Genomic DNA, 21,266 nt, shown 5'->3' on the forward strand with positions numbered 1-21,266 from the left:
AGTGGAGACAAGCCCATAGATTGTACACTCTTTGGGGGGATAGACTTTTTGGTTCGTATTTGCATAGTGCCTAGCACAAAGAGCCTGGGCTTTCTAAGTGCTATCACAATATAAATGATAGAACTACTCTATTCTACATGGAAGGGTGTGGGTTATTGATGAAGGAAGCAGAAGGCAAAAAGTCTCTGCTCTATAGAACATTTTGAAAGGTAATACAGTTTCTGGCTACATTACTTTTTCTCTTTTGCCTGCCTAGGCAAACTTCCACATAGAGTAGAGGAGATCTACATGTCGAGGGTTCTCTATTTCCTAATAAAATTCTATTTATATTGTGATAGTACCTAGAGGGCCCAGCCTAATAGTGTTAGGCGGTGTACAAATACAAACCAAAAAGGCTGGCCTAGCAGACGATATAGAAAAAAGTAATACTGTGGGTGCCTATACCACCTTTCACAATGGGCACCAGAGAGGATTACTAGAAGCTAGTGGCTTAGTAGCTAGTAGCTACTTAGAGAAAATTAAAACAAAACAAGTGTGTCAAAGCAGAGGCTTGCACTGGTTTAATTAACTGGTTTAAAAACAGATTCATGTAGATAAGGCCTTAATATGCTTCTCTCTCTCTCTCATTCTTGTACATAATTTGTCAGTGGTAAAATAATGAACAATGTTACATGTAAATTATCACCACGGGGTACCTGAGTTACATGCCATGGTGGTAAAAACGCTGTGGGCCAGTGTACACAAATGGATGGCCCTTCTTTGCTACTGTTGGTGGAGCTGCACTGTGGAGGGAAAAAAGTCTAGTGTAAAAACAGTTGCTAAGGCCCTGAACCTGTAGACCAAGGGTTCTCAAACTGGGGATTGGGACACCTCAGGGGGTCACGAGGTTATTACATGGGGGGTCGCGAGCTGTCAGCCTCCACCCCAAACCCTGCTTTGCCTCCAGCATTTATAATGGTGTTAAATATATTTAAAAGTGTTTTTAATTTATAAGGGGGTCGCACTCAAAGGCTTGCTATGTGAGAGGGGTCACCAGTACAAAAGTTTGAGAACCACTGCTGTAGTACATAGGAGCAGATTCTAAATTAGACACAGACATTTTTAGTCTAAATTAATATTACTACTGGTGTGATGGTTGAGACTTAAATCGGTGCATTTTTAAATAAATATTAGTTCTGAAATTGGTGAGCTATCATTGAAAGACCTGTTGTGCACGTTATGCTAAATTACATTCTCTGTTTACAATATATATTAACATTTAAATTCACTGTAAAAACTAAATAATCTCTGGTGTAAAATAGGTAAAATGCATTGTATTAGAGCACTTTAATATTTCAAGGCAAAAATTGCAGTTAGGGAATGTCAGCTAAATAAAGATTGTAAATTTCCTATTATTGTAGTAGTCATATATTTTTGTTTCGTTTCAGAGTTAAACGACTGTAAGTCAGAGAGAGCTTCCACAATCCAAACAGATGACGATCAATTGATAAATCAACCCAGAGTTTTACCATACTTTAAAGGTACTGTGACATACTTACCTATATATTTTTTTCTTAAACATCGTATTCTCATAGTTCAGATGTGAGAAACATGAAGAACAGGATATTCACAGGGTTGCAAAGCAAGACTGAAGTGCTATCAGACGCAGCTTGGTGATGTTTTGATAAGATGCAGGTGTTAAATGCAGGTTTCAGTGGAAAGTAAAGAGACCTTCCAAACAGCCAGAATAAGCTTTCTGTGCATACTTGTCAAACCTCAAACATTCAGTCAGACTTCATTTATCTGAATGAGATAGCGGACATGAAAGTAACTTGAATGAGTAGAGTTTTGTGTAAGAAGAGTCTTTATCTATGTGTTTGATATACTTTGGGAGATACTAACTGGTTTTTTTGATAATCAAATTTCAGTTTTATCTATATTCATATAGTCTTGGGTAAAACAGCATTATTTTATGATGGGGTGCAAAATTCCTTGAGATAGTATCATGATGCAGTTTCTTCCTCTGGTCTCCCTGGCATTTCTCTCTCCTTTACCCCTTCAATTGTGTTTTACTTGTTTGTGTGTATTTTTCTTTGATATGGTGAAACAACTTAAAAATATAATGAATTTGTTCTATTTGCCTTTCATGCACAAATTTGAAGAGCTGAGACTACTTTAGTTAATTTTTCATGTGCCAACCAGCTTTTTTTATGCTTTTAAAAATAGATTATTATAGAAAGTGCCATAAAGTTAGCATGGAGCTGGTCTGCAAAACGGAATGAAGCAGAACTCATTTGAGTGGCAGAGATGATCTGGGGAAGAGTGAGGCATGTTTGTCACAGTATGGCTTTTTTTACACAGTCTGACTTTTTACTGATATCTTCTCTTGAGCAGCTTAGCTAAAACTAGTATTTTTTTCTTTGAAAACCTATATTGAAACTTTTTACTTGGAACTTGTAATTACATCAAGTCAGGTGCTATTTGAAGGGAAGAAAACGCTGTAAAAGTATTATTGGTGGACCCACATTGCAAGGTCATATGATTTTTGGCATGTGAAATTAGAAGTATAGATTTATGGCTCAGCAGTTGAGACTTTCACTTCAGAGCACAACAGTTAGGACTTGGTATGCTGCTTGGCACAATTTAGACCTAACTGTTACAGCACATATCAAGTGAACCTGAGCCTTTGTACCCCACAACAGAGACCAGGAATACTGCCTTTGTAGGTAATTAAATTCCTTTTGATGAATTGAACAACTTTCAAGCACTAAATTCATACAGGGTTACTGGAATACCTGACTATACCAGAAGGACACGTTAGTCAATATTAATACAGTATTCTACTGTATGCTTGATATTAGCAATTTTATGTCAACAGAACAACAGAAGAAAAGTGAGGATTTTTCCTTTTTGGCTTATCTTCCTTGCATATTGTAGGATTTTAAAAAAAGAGATGACTGAAGAAGACAGTAATGTATAGTGTGGGGTACATTGGGCCTGCACTTTGTGTAGTCATTTACATTAGTGCAAAGTGAGTGTAGACTGCAGAATGGTTTTAAAGGCTGTCCTATCAGAATAGTAGCGTTTTACACTGACTTTACATTAATGTAAATTACAGCACTGTGTACAGGGCAATGGAGAATCAGGCCTAAGATCTTTTATTTTTATTTTTCCTTTATTTGTTTATAAACGTGCAATTGCATACTAAATGCACCATTAGGGAAACTTACTTTAAATATTATCACCCCAATTTAGCAGAGTTGGGTGGGAAAAGGTTGTGGAAAGTTTTCCCATCCTAAAAGGCAAAGTCCCAGATTTTTAAAGGTATTTAGGTGTTTCTGCTCACAGTGTCACAAGACCGAACTGATTTAGGAGCCTAAATCGTATTTTCAAAAGGGATTTAGAGTTTTAAATGTCTGAATCCCTTTTGAAAATAGATTAATAGATTCAAAGGCCAGAAAGGACCATTATGATAATCTAATCTGAGCTCCTATATAACAAAAGCCATAAATAATTCTTGGAGCAGATCTTTTAGAAAAACAGCCAATTTTGATTTTAAAATTGTCAGTTATGGAGAATTCACCATGTTTCAGTGGTTAATTACTCTCACTGTTAAAAATACGCATGTTATTTCCAGTCTGAATTTGTCTAGCTCCAGCCACTGGATTGTGTTTTATCTCTCTCGGCTAGATTGAAAAGCCTATTATTAAATATTTGTTCCCAATGTAGATACATATAATCTGTAGTCCTGGGATAGATTGTAATCAAATTATCCTTTAATCTTCTGTTAAGATAAATAAATTGATCTCCTTGAGTCTGTTACTATCAGTCATGTTTTCTAATCCTCTAATCATTCTCATGGCTCCTCTGTGAACCTTCTCCAATTTATCAACATCCTTTAGGCATTGTGGGCCCCAGAACCGGACACTGTATTCCAATAGTGGTCACTCCTGTACCAACTACAGAGCTAAAATAACCTCTGTACTCCTACTTGAGATTCCCCTTTTTATTCATCCAAGGATCACATTAGCTCTTTTGGCCACAGTGTCACATTGGGAGCTCATGTTCAGCTGATTATCCACCATAACCCCCAAAACTTTTTCAGAATCTCTGCTTCCCAGGAGAGAGTCCTCCATCTTGTAAGTATGGCCTACATTCTTTATTCCTAGATGTATACCGGTACATTTACATTTAGCCATATTAAAATGCAGATTGTTTGCTTGCACCCAGTTTACTAAGTGATTCCAAATTGCTCTGAATCAGTGACCTGACCTCTTCATTATTTACCATTCCCACAATTTATGTGTCATCTGCAAACTTTATCAGTGATGATATTATGCTTTCTTCCAGGTCATTGATAAAAATGTTAAATAGCATAGGGCCAAAAACTGACCGCTGAAGACCCCTCTGGAAATACACTTGCTTGATGAGGATTCCCGGTTTACAGTTACATTTTAAGACCTATCAGTTAGTCAGTTTTTAGTTCATTGAATGTGTGCCTTGTTTTGTAATCAAAATGTCATGTGATACCAAGTCAACACCTTACAGAAGTCTAAATATATTACATCAACGCTACTACCCTTATCAACCAAACTTGTAATTTCATTTAAAAAAAAATCAAGTTAGTTTGACAGGATCTATTTTCCATTAACCCATGGTGATCAGCATTAATTGTATTACCCTCCTTTATTCTTTATTAATTGAATCCCATATCAGCTGCTCCATTATCTTGCTCGGGATCAATGTCTGGCTGATGTGCCTGTAATTACCCAGGTCATCTTGTTTTCCCTTTTAAAAAATTGGCACATTAGGTTTTTTTCCAGTCTTCTGGAACTTCCCCAGTGTTCCAGGACTGATTGAAAATCAACATTTAACCATCCAGTGAACTCCTCGGCCAGCTCTTTTAAAACTTTTGGATGCAAGTTTTGTGGCCCTTCTGATTTAAAAATGTCTAACTTTAGCAGCTTGTGCTTAACAACCTTCAGAGATACTAGTTGTTACTTTTTGATACTAGAGTGTTATTATCACATACAATGAGACTGTATCAGATGTTTCCGCTCCCCCGGTCCCCCCTCCCCCAATACAGAACAGAAATAATTATTGAATGCTTTTGCCTTTTCTACATTATTGATCCATATAGTATTGGATCAATACCATTGTCAGGATTCTTTTTGTTACTAATATTGTTAAAAAACTCTGTCCTTAGCTCTATTAGCAATCGACTTCTACTTGTGTCCCTTGGCTTCCGTAATCAGTTTTCTACAATTCCTATCATCTGATTTACATTCATTACTATCAATTTCCCCTTTCTTCAATCTGTTTTATATATTACCTTTTTATTTTTTACAGCTGCCTTCACTTCCCTTCTAAACCAGATCGGTTTTTTAATCAGTACAGTCTTCTTCCTCGATTGTGGCTTTTTGTGTATTTAGTAAGGGGTTTTTAACTTATGCCCAATTATCATTCACATTTATTCTGATTAAATTCTTCCTGCCAGCTGATTTGGCTCATAATTATTTTCAGCTTTGTGAAATTGGCCCAGTTAAAGCATCAAGTATGTGTGTGTTGTTACTAGTTTGGTCTTTATCCTGCTTGCACATTATAAATGTGATCAAGTCATGATCACTTGTAACGAAACTATCATTAATTTTTAGTTCTGTGACTAATTCCTCTTTATCTGTTAGGACAAGATCTAATAAAGAATTCTCCCATGTTGATTGCAACACTTTTTAAGTTAGGAAATTGGCTTCTATATTTTTAGAAATTCCAAGGTGCAGCTTTTTTCCCTACACATTATAGGTAGGCTAGTAAGGAGGCCCTCATCCTGTTCCCAAGTGTGATTTGGTGGTCTCTAGCAGACACCAACTAATACCCGTGTTGTGCTTTATCTGTTAGAACATAAGAATTCAAGATCATTTTCTTCTGAGTTTTATCAGTGACTCAGAAACAGGTAATGCCATTTCTGACATAGTCATAAAATCATAGAATATCAGGATTGGAAGGGATCTCAGGAGGTCATCTAGTCCAACTCTTTGTTCAAAGCAGGACCAATTCCCAACTAAATCATCCCAGCCAGGGCTTTGTCAAGCCTGACCTTAAAAACCTCTAAGGAAGGAGATTCCACGACCTCCCTAGGGTAACCCATTCCAGTGCTTCAGCACCCTCCAGGTGAAAAAGTTTTCCCTAATATCCAATCTAAACCTCCCCTACTGCAACTTGAGACCATTACTCCTTGTTCTGTCATCTGGTACCACTGAGAACAGTCTAGATCCATCCTCTTTGGAGCCCCTTTCAGGTAGTTGAAAGCAGCTATCAAATCCCCCCTCATTCTTCTCATCTGCAGACTAAACAATCCCAGTTCCCTCTGCCTCTCCTCATAAGTCATGTGCTCCAGCCCCCTAATCATTTTTGTTGCCCTCCACTGGACTCTTTCCAATTTTTCCACATCCTTCTTGTAGTGTGGGGCCCAAAACTGGACACAGTACTCCAGATGAGGCCTCACCAATGTTGAATAGAGGGGAATGATCATGTCCCTAAATCTGCTGGCAATGCCCCTACTTATACAGCCCAAAATGCCGTTAGCCTTCTTGGCAACAAGGGCACACTGTTGACTCATATCCAGCTTCTTGTCCTCTGTAACCCCTAGGTCCTTTTCTGCAGATCTGCTGCCTAGCCATTCGGTCCCTAGTCTGTAGCAGTGCATGGGATTCTTCCATCCTAAGTGCAGGACTCTGTACTTGTCCTTGTTGAACCTCATCAGGTTTCTTTTGGCCCAATCCTCTAATTTGTTTAGGTCCCTCTGTATCCTATCCCTACCCTCTAGCGTATCTACCACTCCTTCCAGTTTAGTGGCATCTGCAAACTTGCTGAGAGTGCAGTCCACACCATCCTCCAGATCATTAATGAAGATATTGAACAAAACCAGCCCCAGGACCAACCCTTAGGGCACTCGGCTTGATACCGGCTGCCAACTAGACATGGAGCCATTGATCACTACCCGTTGAGCCCAACGATCTAGTCAGCTTTCTATCCACCTTATAGTCCATTCATCCAGCCCATACTTCTTTAACTTGCCGGCAAGAATACTGTGGGAGACCGTATCAAAAGCTTTGCTAAAGTCAAGGAATAACACATCCACTGCTTTCCCCTCATCCACAGACCCAGTTATCTCCTCATAGAAGGCAATTAGGTTAGTCAGGCATGACTTGCCCTTGGTGAATCCATGCTGATTGTTCCTGATCACTTTCCTCTCCTCTAACTGCTTCAGAATTGATTCCTTGAGGACCTGCTCCATGATTTTTCCAGGGACTGAGATGAGGCTGACTGGCCTGTAGTTCCCCGGATCCTCCTTCTTCCCTTTTTTAAATATGGGCACTACATTAGCCTTTTTCCAGTCATCCAGGACCTCCCCCGATCGCCATGAGTTTTCAAAGATAATGGCCAATGGCTCTGCAATCACATCCGCCAACTCCTTTACCACCCTTGGATGCCACTACCCTTCCCCTTTTGCCCATTCAATCCTTCCTAAATAAGTTCTAATGATTGATTTTAACATTCCAATCATATGAATCATCCCACCAGGTTTCCATAATGCCAACTAGACTGAATTTATGCTCAGAACTGAGCAATTCTAATTCCTTTTGTTTTGTTATCCAGGCTTCTAGCATTGGTGAATAGGCAATTCAGAAATTTCTTCTCTTCGTGTCTTTTGGTTCCTTGATTAATTTTGTTCTCAGCATCTCGATTTTGTGCTGTGTGCTCATATCTTACCTCTTTTTACTCTCCCCTTCTGCTATTCATTTAACCCTATCCTGACTACTCTTTCCAGCCTGTCCCTGAGGAGATTGGTCCCCCTTCTACTGAGGTGGAAGCCATCCAAACTATCCAGCCCCCTCTTCCCATAGAAGGTGCACCACTGTTCCACAAAAACAAAACTCTCCACTGCTTACCTTGTCAGTGATTCACTTCTGGAATCTTCTGCCTTCTTCTTCTTTTGCTTGTGGAAAGGAAGAGATTTAGGCTCTTAAATCAGTCAGGCATGATGCTGAGCGCAGCAGCCCCTAAATACCTTTAAGAGTCTTGGGCCTCTGAGTTTTTGTACACTAAAATCCCACAATGTTTTGTTTCGAAAACCTGCTCCCTGGGCGTGGCTACCTGCCTGGCAGGCTGCCGGGCCCCAAGAAGCCCTGGCAGCTGCTGTCTGAAATTGACATACTTCTCCTCAGTTACACTGCTGCCAACCACTGTAGAGTTGGGCGAATAAGTGAATTTTCAGTTCACTGGCAGTTCATACATTTAAAAACAAAAATTTGCTTTAGGTCGAACCAAATCCAAAACTTGTGAAACATTTTGCCAAATCAAAAAACCCCCGTCTGTTTAGGGGCTAACAAAACATGTTTCATTTGCCCCAAAATGGATTTTTTCAGGCATTTGTAAAGGGTAGATTCCGGAAGAGACGACTTCCATTATAACCTTTAGCCTAGTGATTGCAACACTTGCTTGGTATGACTTGGGCTTCAGTTTCCCCCTCTACCTGATGTGGAGAAGGGATTTGAACTTGGGTCTCCCACATTTTAGGAAAGTGTCCTGATCTCCAGGGTATAGAATCATTCTCACTTTTAGCTGGATTGTAGAGCTCAGGGACTTAAATGTGGAGGAGACTAATGGTATGTCTACACTTAAAATGCCACAGCTGTAGCTGCTCCGCTGCAGCACTTCAGCATAGACAGTCAGTACAGCGACAGGAGGGATTCTTCCATTGCTGTCATTAATCCACCTTCCCGAGAGGTGATAGCTAGGTTGATGGAAGAATTCTTCTGTCAAGCTAGCACTGTCTACACTGGAGGCTAGGTTGGCATAGCTATGTCTCTGAGATGTGGATTTTTCACACCCATGAGAGATGTAGCTATGCTGATGTAAATTTTCAATTTAGGCCAGCCCTTGGAATTTCTTTGAGTCGGGGTGCAAAACCTTTCTGGAATTTGTGTTTCAAGGAAGAGTAAGAAAATTGTAGGGAAAGGCTCCATACCTGCCTGACTGGTGGAATAACCACCTGAAAAAGAATTTTTGGAATAAGCAGACCCAGCAAGGAAGAAGGGATTGATCATCAAAGAAAACTATGCCTTGGAGGTCAGAAAGTGTAGGAAGAAAGTGAGAATTGCCGAAGTCAAGGAATTCCTTGCAAAGGAAATTAAAACAAATAATAAAAGGATCTTTAGCCATATAAATAAAAGAATAAGTAAATAAGTGGAGCCCCTAAGCAGTGAGGATGCGTTAAAAATTAAGGATAATCTAGGTATGGCCTGAAAATTAAATTAATACTTTGCCTCAGTAAAGATGGTAATGGGGGCAAAGACAAGATGGCAAATGGGAGTGAGTGTATAGAAGTGGAAATTACTACATCCATGTTGGAAGCAAAACTCAAAGTGCTTAATGTGCTCAAATCTGGAGGTCCAGGTAATCTCCATCCCAGAATACCGAATGAACCGCCACATGAAATTGCAAATCTGGTAGCAAGGATTTTTAATAAATCTGTCAAATTGGGGGGGTGGTACTGTATGACTGGAGAGTAGTAAATATAACACTTTAGGAGACAAAAAGTGATCCAGTCAACTACAGATTTGTTAGTCTCACCTCAATAGTATGCAAAACTTTAGAATAAACTTTGAAGGAAAGAATAATTAAAGACCTGGAACTAAATGGAAAATCAGATAAAATGCAACATTGATTTACCAAAGGTAGATTGTGCCAGACTAACATGATGTCTTGCTTTGATGAGATAAAAGATTTTTTAGACAAGGGGAAGTGGTAGAGCTCATCTATCTGGACTTCATTTAAGCATTTGACATGGTATCAGATGGTTAATCATTAGTTAAGGTGGAGAACATGGGGATTGGTACAAGAATTGTAAGGTGGATACGGAACTGGCTACAAGGAAGATGACAAAGGGTTGTGCTGAAAGGAAACCTGCAGGGCTGGAAAGAGGTTATTACAAGAGTTCCTCAAGGATTGATCTTGCTTAATATTTTCATTCATGATTTTGGCACACAAAGTGTGCTAATGAAATTTGCTGATGACATAAAGTTGGTAGGCATCATCAATACAAAGGGGGACTGGAATATTATACAGGAAGAATTGGATGCTTGTAGGGGAGAAAAATGTCAAAGAAACCCACCACAGTAGCATTTAACTTCAAAAAAAGGAACTACACAAAAATGAGAAAGCTAGTTAGACGGAAATTAGAAGGAACAGTCACAAGGGTGAAATGCTTGCAAACTGCATTGAAACAATATAAAAAGATCATAATAGAGGCTCAAACTAAATGTATACCCCAAATATTTAAAAAAAATTGGTAAGAGGACCAAAAAAGGTCAGCATGGCTAAACAGCAGAGTAAAAGAGGGCAGGTAGAGGCAAAAAGGCATCCTTTAAAAATTGGAAGTCAGATCCGAATGAGGAATATAGGAAGGAACATACACGCTGTCAAATCAAGTGTAAAAGTATAATAAGGCAGGCCAAGAAAGAGCTTGAAGAGCAAATAGCTATACAATTTATTTTAAGTACATCAGAAGCATGAAGCCTGTCAAACAGTCAGTGGGGCCATTGGACAATCAAGGTGCTAACGGAGCACTCAAAGACAAGGCCATTGTGTAGACTAAATGAATTCTTTGCAACAGTCTTCACTGCAGAGGATGTGAGGGAGAACCCCCACACTCAAGTCATTCTTTTTTAGGTGACAAATCTGAGGAACTATCCCGAGAGTGAGGTGTCGGTAGAGGCGGTTTTAGACTAAATTGAAGGAAGTTCTGAAGGAACTCTTAATTTTAAAGTGCAAAACTACTAACTCTGGTATGTAACCTATCACTTAAATCGGCGCCTGTGCCAGATGACTGGAGGATAGCTAACGTAATGCCGATTTTTAAAAAAGGCTCCAGAGGTGATCCTTGAAATTACAGGCTGGTGAGTCTAATTATACATACAGAATCATAGGTTTTAAATTAGCTGCTGCCACTCAAGAAAGAGATCTTGGAGTCATCATGGATGGTTCTCTGCAAACATCTGCTCAATGTGCAGTGGCAGTCAAATGCTAACAGACTATTAGGAACCATTAGGAAAGGGGTAGATAATAAATTGAAACTATCATAATGCCACTATATAAGTCCATGGTATGCCCACTCCTTGAATACTGTGTGCAGTTCAAGTTGCGTCATCTCGAAAAAGATATATTAGAATTGAAAAAGATGCAGAGAAGGGCAGTGAAAATGATTCGGTATCTGGAACAGCATCCAGAGGAGGAGAGATTAAAAAGATTGGGACTGCTCAGCTTAGAAAAGAGACGACTAAGGGGAAATATAATAAAGATCTATAAAATCAAGAATGGTCTGGAGAAAGTAAATAGGGAAGTGTTATTTACCACTTTCCATAGCACAACAACTAGGGGTCATCGATGTAATTAATAGGCAGTAGGTTTAAAATAAACAAAAGGAAGTACTTCTTCTACACAATGCACAATTGTTGCCATGGGATATTGTGAAGGCCAAAAAAGTATAACTAGGTTCAAAAAAGAATTAGATAAGTTCATGGAGGATAGGTCCACTGATGGCTATTAGCCGGGATAGTCAGGGATGCAACCCCATGATCTGGGTGTCCCTAAACCTCTGACTGCCAGAAGCTGAGAGCAGATGCCATGCATCACTTGAAATCGCCCTGTTCTGTTCATTCCCTCTGAGGCATCTGGCACAAGCCGCTATCAGAGACAGGATATTTGGCTAGATAGACCATTGGTCTGACTCAGTATGGCTGTTATGTTCCATGCTTATGACTTAGGCTTGAAAAATTTCTCCAGCACCACCAGCACAAGGATGAAGCCTCCTTGCCCAGGTGAAGCAATATCTACACCTCATGTCCCCCAGTAATGACACCCACAATTAAAACCAGTTGTGTTCTGGTTTTGTATTATATTTGTTTGTAGCATTGTCAATCAACTTTCTATTGAATGAACTTTAACATTGTAATTTACTCTGCCTTTTGTGGGGGGTTTTAACCTGGTTTCCCCTTCTTGCTTCACTCGTCTTTTTCTTTCCTATTGTCTGTGTTGTTTTAGGTGTGTGATGTTCCTTCTTTTCCTTCTCTTCTTCTGTGTCCTTATACTTCGTTGTTTTCTTTCCTACGTATTGTACTGTACCTTCTCACCTATATTTTTGGTCTCACTTTTCTTCCACTTCTTCCCAAAGATCTATCTTTCTCTGTCTATGCATCTGTTTTGTACTCCCCATTTGCTTTCTCACTCACCCCTCATGTCCACCCTTTCTCTCTTTTATACCCCTCTTTCTCCCTATACGTTCACCCATCTGCCCACAGGCTCCTTTCTGCATCCTGTTCTACCTAAAATAACAGCAGACCCTGAACTGCTCTGCTTCATCAGTTAAGCCCCCTCCTGCAGGAAAATATTAGCAGTACTACTGGTCTCCCTTCCCTTTCTCTTAAAGGAATATTGGCTCCTGCATCATTCATCTTCTAGGCTTTTCTTTTTGCTCAGGCTGCTCTGCTCCCTAGCCCCAGTATGCCCACTTGATTTTTTTTGTTCCAAATTCCTTATCGCCCCAGCAAGTGAGTTTTTCAAACCCTGTTTATGCATTCAAAATTATCCCCCCCCCCAAACCATTGACAGATCTTTTTTTAGTACTGCCCAAAACTATATTTATACTTTAAAACAATGATACTTGAGTGATTCAGGAAAGAAAAACAAGTAACGCATGTGCAAGAATAGTAATTTTCTCATCTTGTAGCACATACATTTGGTCTGCTCAAGCCATGAAAAAGAAAATTATCACTCCATCTACAGCTCCCATAAAATCAGTTTCTCATCTGACTTTATTATTCTTAGTTTCTGATTTGACAGTCAGTAATCTTGTCCATTGAACTGATGAATTGCTCTTTCTGCTGCCACTCTTCTCCCTCTACTGGAATACTGATGTATTCATGACATGCTGGGGAAATGTTTCGAAATAGTATAGTAAAAGCCAGCCTGAGGTCCAACATGCAGAATTAGGCCCGCTCAGAATCCTATATAGCAAAAACATTGTTGATGGGGGGAGGGGCAGGGGTAATAACAAGGTGGAAAGAGTAGACAGTAGCAAGAAAGAGGACAACCAACATATATGTATCTGTTTAATAGATAAATAAAAAGGTATCTGTTTGACTGATTGGCACAAGCCGTTTTAAAGCAGTAACCATGTTTAAATAACTGGACCATTGTCAACATTTTTAACAGAAAAATAGGCAAATATATTGGCTCATTTTAAGGGCTAGTTCATCGTGTAATTTTATTTCAGAATTAAGTCTTTTGTTTTACTTTTGGCTAAACTGGTTTATCTCCTTCAACAATGTGCAAAAAAAGAAAAGAAAAAAGAAACCTTATTGATTACAATGCCTGTGACAGCTTCCTCCATAACAAGCCAGAACTGTGTTAGCAAATCAGAGCTGTGACATAAGTTAGAAAAATTCAACATCAAGACTATAATTCTGTCTTTTAACTTTCCCTAGATATACAAGTATTTGAGCTCAGTGATGATGTGATGTTAGGTTCCCCATGAACTTGGGAGAAACCAATAGGGTCTTTTCCCACTTAGATTCTGTAGCAGAAAGAAGAGTTTTGCATCATTCAAGAAAGAATTTGAGATCTGTTACCACCTGAATCACTTGCTTTTTTGCTTATGTCACAGACTTAATATTGAGTGTAATGTATGCATTTTACATATTATAGAAAACAACTGTCCAATTTGTCCACATCTTACCTATAGTGTGGCACCCAAAACTAGACACAATTCTGCAGTTTGAGGCCTCACCAGTGCCAAGTAGAGAAGAACAATTACCTACTGTGTTTTACTTGGGACACACTGGTTAATACACCCCAGAATGTTATAGTCTTTTTTGCTACTGCATCACATTGTTGACTTATGTTCAATTTGTGATGCACTATAACCTCTAGATCCTTTTCTTCTGTACTAATGCCTAACCAGTTATTATCCATGTTGCATTTGTGCCTTTGATTTTTCCTTCCTAAGTGTAGTACTTTGCACTTGCCTATATTTTATTTTGTTGATTTCAGACTAGTTCTCAAATTTATCAAGGTCCTTGCTTACAACTCCTCTGAGCTTAGTGTTGTCCACAAACTTTATTTCCGCATTGAAGTGGACAATATGCTTATAAAGAGCATAAATGGTGACTGGTAAATTTGATTCTTAAAATTCTTTAACATTTAATAATCTAAAATCCCAGTCCTGGAAACACTTAAGCATGTGTGTGTACCATTGCTCACATGAATAGTCCCATTGTCTTCAATAGGACAACATACATGAATGTTATGCATGTGCTTAAGTGTTTGCATGCAAGCTCTAGGACTTCAGTGGTGCTACTCACTGCAATTAAAGTTTAGCATGTGCATAAATCTTTGTAAGATTAGGATCTAAGATGTCATAAGTAACAGGTAATTAAATTTGTTTACAGTATATGGCCCCGATCTTGCAAAGATTTACACACCTGTCTATCTCTATTCAATGTAAGTAATCAGATTAATGTCAGTGGGACTAAGCATGTGACTGAGGGCTTGTCTACACTGCCACTTTTGTCGGTATAACTTACAGTATGTCACACAGGGGTGTGAAAAAACACACCTCTGAGCAACATAAGTTACTCTGACAAAAGCATCGGTGTGGACAGTGCTATGTTGGTGAGAGAGCTTCTCCCACTGACATAGCTGTCAGCGCTCATGCAAGTGGTTTTATGATGTTGAAGGGAGAGCTCTCTTCTGTTGGCATAGAGCCACTACACAAGCAATCTTACAGCAGTGCACTTTTATTGGTACAGCTGTGCTGCTGTAAGCTCGCTAGTGTAGACATAGTCTAAGACTTCGCAGGATCAGTGCTTGTGACTTTAAATTGGTAATTTTACTTTAACATTTTAATTCACAGGGGAAAAAATCCCTGAATTTTAAAAATATTTTTGGAGTCAGTTCATAGAAGAGTTTAATTTTGCAAAACTTATGGTTACTTCCAAGCATGCAAAGCTGCTAATAATCAGAAATATTTTTCACCAAAGGTTTGTATCTAGGGCAGTTAACTTACGTGATTAACTCAAAAATATTAATCGCGATTAAAAAATGTATTGTGATCAATCACACTGTTTAAACAATAGAATACCAATTGAAATGTATTAAATATTTTGGATGTTTTTCTACATTTTCAAATATATTGATTTTTATTACACACAGAATACAAAGTGTACAATGCTCACTTTATATTATTATTTTTATTACAAATGGTATTTTTCAATTCACCTCATACAAGTACTGTAATGCAATCTCTTTATCCTGAAAGTGTAACTTACAAATGTAGATGTTTGTTGTTGTTACATAGCTGCACTCAAAAACAAAATAATGTAAAACTTTAGAACCTACAAGTCCACTCAGTCCTCCTTCTTGTTCAGACAATTGCTAAGATAAACAAGTTTGTTTACATTTACGGGAGATAATGCTGCCTGCTTCTTATTTACAGTGTCACCTGAAAGTGAGAACAGGCGTTCGCATGGCACTTTTGTAGCCGGCGTTGCAAGGTATTTACATGCCAGATATGCTAAACATTCGTATGCCCCTTCATGCTTCGGCCACCACCCCAAAGAACATGCTTCCACACTGATAATGCTTGTTAAAAAAAAAATGCGTTAATTTAAATTAGTGACTGAACTCCTTGGGGGAGAATAGTATGTCTCCTATTCTGTTTTACTCGCATTCTACCAAATATTTCGTGTTCTAACAGTCTTGGATGATGACCCAGCACATGTTCCTTTTACGAACACTTTCACTGCAGATTTGACAAAACGCAAAGAAGGTACCAATGTGAGATTTCTAAAAATAGCTACAGCACTTGACCAAAAGTTTAAGAATCTGAAGTGCCATCCAAAATCTGAGAGGACGAGATGTGGAGCATGTTTTCGGAAGTCTTAAAAGAACAACACTCCGTTGCGGAAACTACAGAACCCGAACCACCAAAAAAGAAAATCAGCCTTCTGCTGGTGGCATCTGACTCAGATAATGAAAATGAACATGTGTTGGTCCGCACTGTTCTGAATCGTTATCGAGCAGAACCTGTAATCAGCATGGACGCATGTTCTCGGGAATGGTGGTTGAAGATTAAGGTACATATGAATCTTTAGTGCACCTGGCATGTAAATATCTTGCAATGCCGGCTACAGCAGTGCCATGCAAACGCCTGTTCTCACTTTCAGGTGACATTGTAAACAATAAGAAGGCAGCATTATCTCCTGCAAATTGTAACCAAACTTGTTTGTCTGAGTGATTGCCTGAAGTAGGACTGAGTGGACTGTAGGTTCTAAAGTTTGACATTGTTTTATTTTTGAATGCAGTTTGTACATAATTCTACATTTGTAAGTTCAACTTTCATAATAAAGAAATTGCATTACAGTACTTGTATTAGGTGAAATGAAAAATACAGTTTCTTTTGTTTTTTACAGTGCAATATTTGTAATAAAAATAAATATAAAGTGAGCACTGTACTCTTTGTATTGTGTTGTAATTAAATTCAATGTATTTGAAAATGTAGAAAACATCCAAAAATATTTAAGTAAATGGTATTCTATTATTGTTTAACAGTGCAATTAATCACGATTAATTTTTTTAATTGCCTAACAGCCCTAGTCATATCACTTAATTAGATACTGCTCAACACCATCTATTAGCTTAGGCAAAAAATGAAGATATTAAAAATAAAATGTTGGGCAGTAGTTACAAAATCTGTGAATCAAAAACGTGACCCAGCAGTTTTGTAAAGAACCAATAATTTGTGCGTGAATAACTGGAAAATGAAATTGAGTAAAAACAAAAGTGAAATTTACCTATTCAGAATATATTTAATTGTGCAGTCTGAGTGGAATGTAAAAAGCAAAACGGTATCAGTCTAATTAATATATTCAGTTTTAACAAAGAACGTTTATTTTTTGGAGTATTTTAAAATATCCACTTTAAATGGGTTGTGCCCCTTTAATTTCAGTGTGTCACTGTACAGCGGTCAGTGGAGCTGCTGACCTAGGAGCTTGAAGCAGTTAAGGATTCTTTAGAATAATTTGTCTTGCTCGTCATCATTTTAGCTTTACATCTTTCTCATGAAAGGAAAAGATTTTTCTTGCTGTTGCTGCTTTCTTTTAACCCCAAATAACCCAGAGCGTAGAAAGTTGGCAGCCTGTGTCTTCATCTGTGTGTTTTGACAGATGTAAAGTCGTGAAGACATTCCCACTAGTAAATCTACCTAGCTGGAAAAACAATAATGCGAACTGTATTAGATATTAAATGGCACCTTTTAAGGCAAGATTGGTGGGTGACCCTTGTGAAAGGAGTATGTATAGGGTGGGGTGAGGATGAGTTACATACATGGGGTTAGTTTCCTGCTTGTTTCCTATACAGCCTCTACTCCTGGGCGTGACGTGAAGACTTTAAGGTGGGGAGGGAGGCGCCCTGTTTAAGGGAGTCTGGGGAGCGCTGCTGGAATTGACCTACGTTAATCGGATCCCAATTTGTGCAGGGGGAGATGTTGGTTAGTTATTTCTAAAATGAGAAGATTGTAGCTGATGAAGACGTTACTGTATCATTTCTTCAGCCATATCCCTCCTCCCACGAGTCTGCCTCTCAGAATTCACTTGGTTGGGAGGAGAGGGGTGGGTGATGTGGACTTTGTTTTTGTAGGGTCTTCACCTCCATCCCTTTTTGCAAAGCAGCTTCTTGAGTAGGAATTGTAGGGCTGTGGGAGGAGAACAGCTGCGTTTATTGCCACCAGTGACCTAAAAGCGACTGTGGGGGCGGGCCAAAGGGGAAGGGAACAGCCCGGCTCACCTACGCTACTTATACACCCCTGGCCATGAGGTGGGATCCTAAACACTGCCCCGCTTCGGACCGTTTGGGCCTCAGTGAGACTCTGAAGGGGCCTCCTAGGAAGTGAGTGGGGACCCGAATCCGAGGAAGCGGCTGGCTCCGCTCCTGTCAGCGTCCAAAGCGGCGGCAGCAGCCCGCTGTCTTGGTGGTGGCCTGGTAACATCTCGGAGCCTCCTTAACCGCGGCGCCACCTTAAGAGCCCGCTGACTTTTCTCGTTACATTGTAGCAGCGGAAAGAATGTCGGCGCGGGCCGCGGGTGACGTCAGAGGGGAACAGCGCAGAGCGGCGGCGGCCAGGCAGCGGCGGCGGCGGCCCCGGCACGGAGGAGGAGGAGGAGAGAGCGGCCCCGGCCCCTCCGCCACCACAGCGGCAATGGCGACCGTCGGAGAGCGCAGGTCCCTGCCCAGCCCGGAGGCGATGCTGGGGCAGCCCTGGAGCCACTGGGTCGATGCTGCTAAACTTCACGGAAACGATGGTGAGCAGAGCGCCCCCCCACGTTCCCCGGGGAGCTCGGGAGCGCCCGGGCACGGGGCCACCCTAGCCGGGCACCGCTCCGGGATAGCTGCCCCCGGGAGCCTTGGAGGCGGAGCGCCGCCGGGGGGAATCTGTGCGAGCCCCGGGGCCGGGACCGGGACCCTCCTCCCCGGGATCCTGGGCACGCTGCTGGAGGAATCTGTGCGAGGCAGGGTTTCCTGCAACACCCCTGTCTCTGGGATGGATCCTGGGTGCACTGGACAGAGGGTCTGTGTGAGCCCGGGGACGGGAAACTCCCCCTCCCCCATCCCTGGGATCTAGGGAGCGCTGGTGGGTGCATGAGAGAGAGACATCCCGGTGGGCACCTTGCGCCCCTGCGATCCCGGGGGCACCAATTGGAGATGTAAGTAAGTCCTAGGGGCCGCCCCCCTCCCCCGGTATTCTGCATACTCTGATGGAGGAGGTGTGTGTGAGCCTCTGGTGGGGCATCACCCTTCAGAGGTACACTGTTGGAGGAACTGTGTGAGCTCCAGGATCTTGGGTGGACCGGTGGTCTGTACCTCATATCGATGCTGGTTTTTATGGTAGGGAACGTGCATATGCAAGTTCTATATGCCAGTCTCACCTGTATATCCATGTAGGACCACACAGGGTTTTGGCAAGTGTACTGGTGGGTGACTGCATCACCACGACTCTGTAAGCCCTAACGGCTGGGTGTTCTTTTGTTTTTGTTTTTTTAAGGAACAGCATTGGAAGAAAGTTTCAAGGAGTATGGGAAAAATCGAGAAGCAATGCGACTCTGTAGAGAAGGTGAGCATGGTTTGTTATTAAGAAGAAACGTGCATGAAGAGGTTTCCCTGCTTGTAATTATGTTGTAAGAACATGCATATGGAGAAAACTCACCAGATCTTTGAAACCATTGTTATACCTAAGGTTCCTTAGTGGATGTCTTAAGGTATTAAATGGACTCTTAAAACCAAAGGTATCCTAATAAATCTGTCTGACTTACCATATTATTCAGACCAGGTTTTTAATTGGTTCGCATGATGATCTTTGTCCCTAAATAGTCTCTAGCGGGCCACGATATCTTTGGGAGCAGCACCCATGGACCATTCTACAGTATCCTCTGTTGTTGTTTTCTAAATTGACTTGATCAGTTCTATTTTAGTACTAGAGCACTGATCTACTTTTTTTCCAATCAAGTCAGTGCCTCATGTTTTTTACTTAGGACAGTGTTAATACATAGTGGGAGAGTGGCATACAGACAGCAAGCAGTAAAGCAAGGATAAACAGCCTGAACTTGGACAAATAGAAATACTGTTTACCGGTGTAGACAAAAGTCAGTAATTTTGTAACTGAAGATGAAAAAAACAGTAATAAGTCTGGTTTTCATGTTTGACTGGTTGTCTCAATTCAGAGACACTGTTTGCATCAGGGCAATGGCCTCAGAATTTTCGAATGTTGCTAACATTGATTGAGCTCCACTGGTGGTATTATCATTGGGAAGTGTAGCATATATGAGCTACGGGTGTGTTAAACATTGAGTCGGTTAGACCTGTTTTGAGTAGTTTATATGACAGTTGAAAATGTCAGTGGTAGCTTACAGCCAGACTATAGTAGGGATCGGAGCCTTGCTAAGGCTGGTAGTACTGACCTGCTGTAAGCAACAACTGGAAATTTGATGAGAATTTTGCTGCCAAAGACTGGGTCAAAATCAGTAAGCAGCAGCCCTTATAGGAATTGCAGTGGAGTGTACATTATGTGACTCAAAAACACTGGGATCTTTCTGCCATTGTCCCAGTATAACGTATATTTTAATCTTTGTTTTATAAGTTCATTCCTTCCACACAGGTGTGATAGTTCCATAGGTGCTTACATAGCATTATTTGTGCCTGCTATACTAAGTGTTGTGCAAAATATTATGGAAACATCAAAAATCTTTACAACCTTAACTAATGGAACCCTGGCTCCATCAGTCAAGGCTGATTTTCAAACCTCTTTCTTCCTACCTTCAAGTATTAAAATGCAAACCTCTAAGGCAGGGGTTCTCAAACTGGGGGTCGGGACCCCTCAGGCAAGCTGTCAACCTCCACCCCAAACCCTGCTTTGCTTCCAGCATTTATAATGGTGTTAAATATATAAAAAGTGTGTTTAATTTATGGGGGGGGGGAGAGTTCGCACTCCGAGGCTTGCTGTGTGAAAGGGGTCACCAGTATAAAAGTTTGAGAGCCACTGCTCTAAGGTTTCTGTATTTTGAAGGTTAACAGGGTGAATGAGATTCTTCTTTCACAGTCATGCAACTTGCCCCCTGAGACTGCACGGAGCCCACTGACTTCAATCTCATGAACAACTTGCAGGATTGGGGCCTAAGTTTGAAGGAAATTCATAACATACTATTAGAATTAAAGCGAAAACAACATTCTGTCAAGATTCTAAAAGGTCTATTCCTTTTCAGCTCTCTATCTTGGCAATTCATTCAGATTTTAAACCTGTATTTGATGGGATTATAATACCTATTATGTGGTTCAGAGAGAACCTCTCTTTACAGAATAAAACAAAAAGAAAAAAAAAACTTTTATTAATGCTTTTAGTGTTTGTCAGTAATGTTGATGGGCAACAACAAATGCCAGCATGTATCCATTTAATCATCCAAAGCAGACATAGAAAACTTTATAACTAAACCTTTTGGCCAGGGAAAATGTTGCATGCTAGAAAATGTGAACAGGGTAACTTTTTATACGTGACTGGACTCCTGCAAACTTTAGACCTCTGCACCAAAAATATATAGTCTGTCTTATCTATTATATTTCTATGCCCACCATTACCACAGTATCTGAGTGCCTGAGAATCTTTTTAATATTTATTCTCACAG

General features: G+C 40.3%; 1 protein-coding gene across 5 annotated transcripts in view; it reads left to right on the forward strand.

Moving 5' to 3' along the window:
* ATXN7 (ataxin 7) overlaps positions 1-21,266 on the forward strand; it is a 131,074-nt gene that overhangs the window by 26,987 nt on the left and 82,821 nt on the right. For 4 of the 5 annotated variants that reach the window (XM_065550650.1, XM_065550649.1, XM_065550648.1 and 1 more), the window contains 3 exons: positions 1,428-1,520; positions 18,147-18,395; positions 19,136-19,204. In XM_065550650.1, coding sequence (XP_065406722.1) covers positions 18,158-18,395; positions 19,136-19,204 — 307 coding nt within the window. In that variant the 5' untranslated portion in view covers positions 1,428-1,520; positions 18,147-18,157. Of the gene's footprint in view, positions 1-1,427; positions 1,521-16,617; positions 17,983-18,146; positions 18,396-19,135; positions 19,205-21,266 lie in introns of those variants that run through there. The other variant, XM_065550651.1, reaches the window with a different exon arrangement.

Source organism: Chrysemys picta, chromosome 7, assembly GCF_011386835.1.
Source record: "Chrysemys picta bellii isolate R12L10 chromosome 7, ASM1138683v2, whole genome shotgun sequence".
Taxonomy (NCBI): domain Eukaryota; kingdom Metazoa; phylum Chordata; order Testudines; family Emydidae; genus Chrysemys; species Chrysemys picta.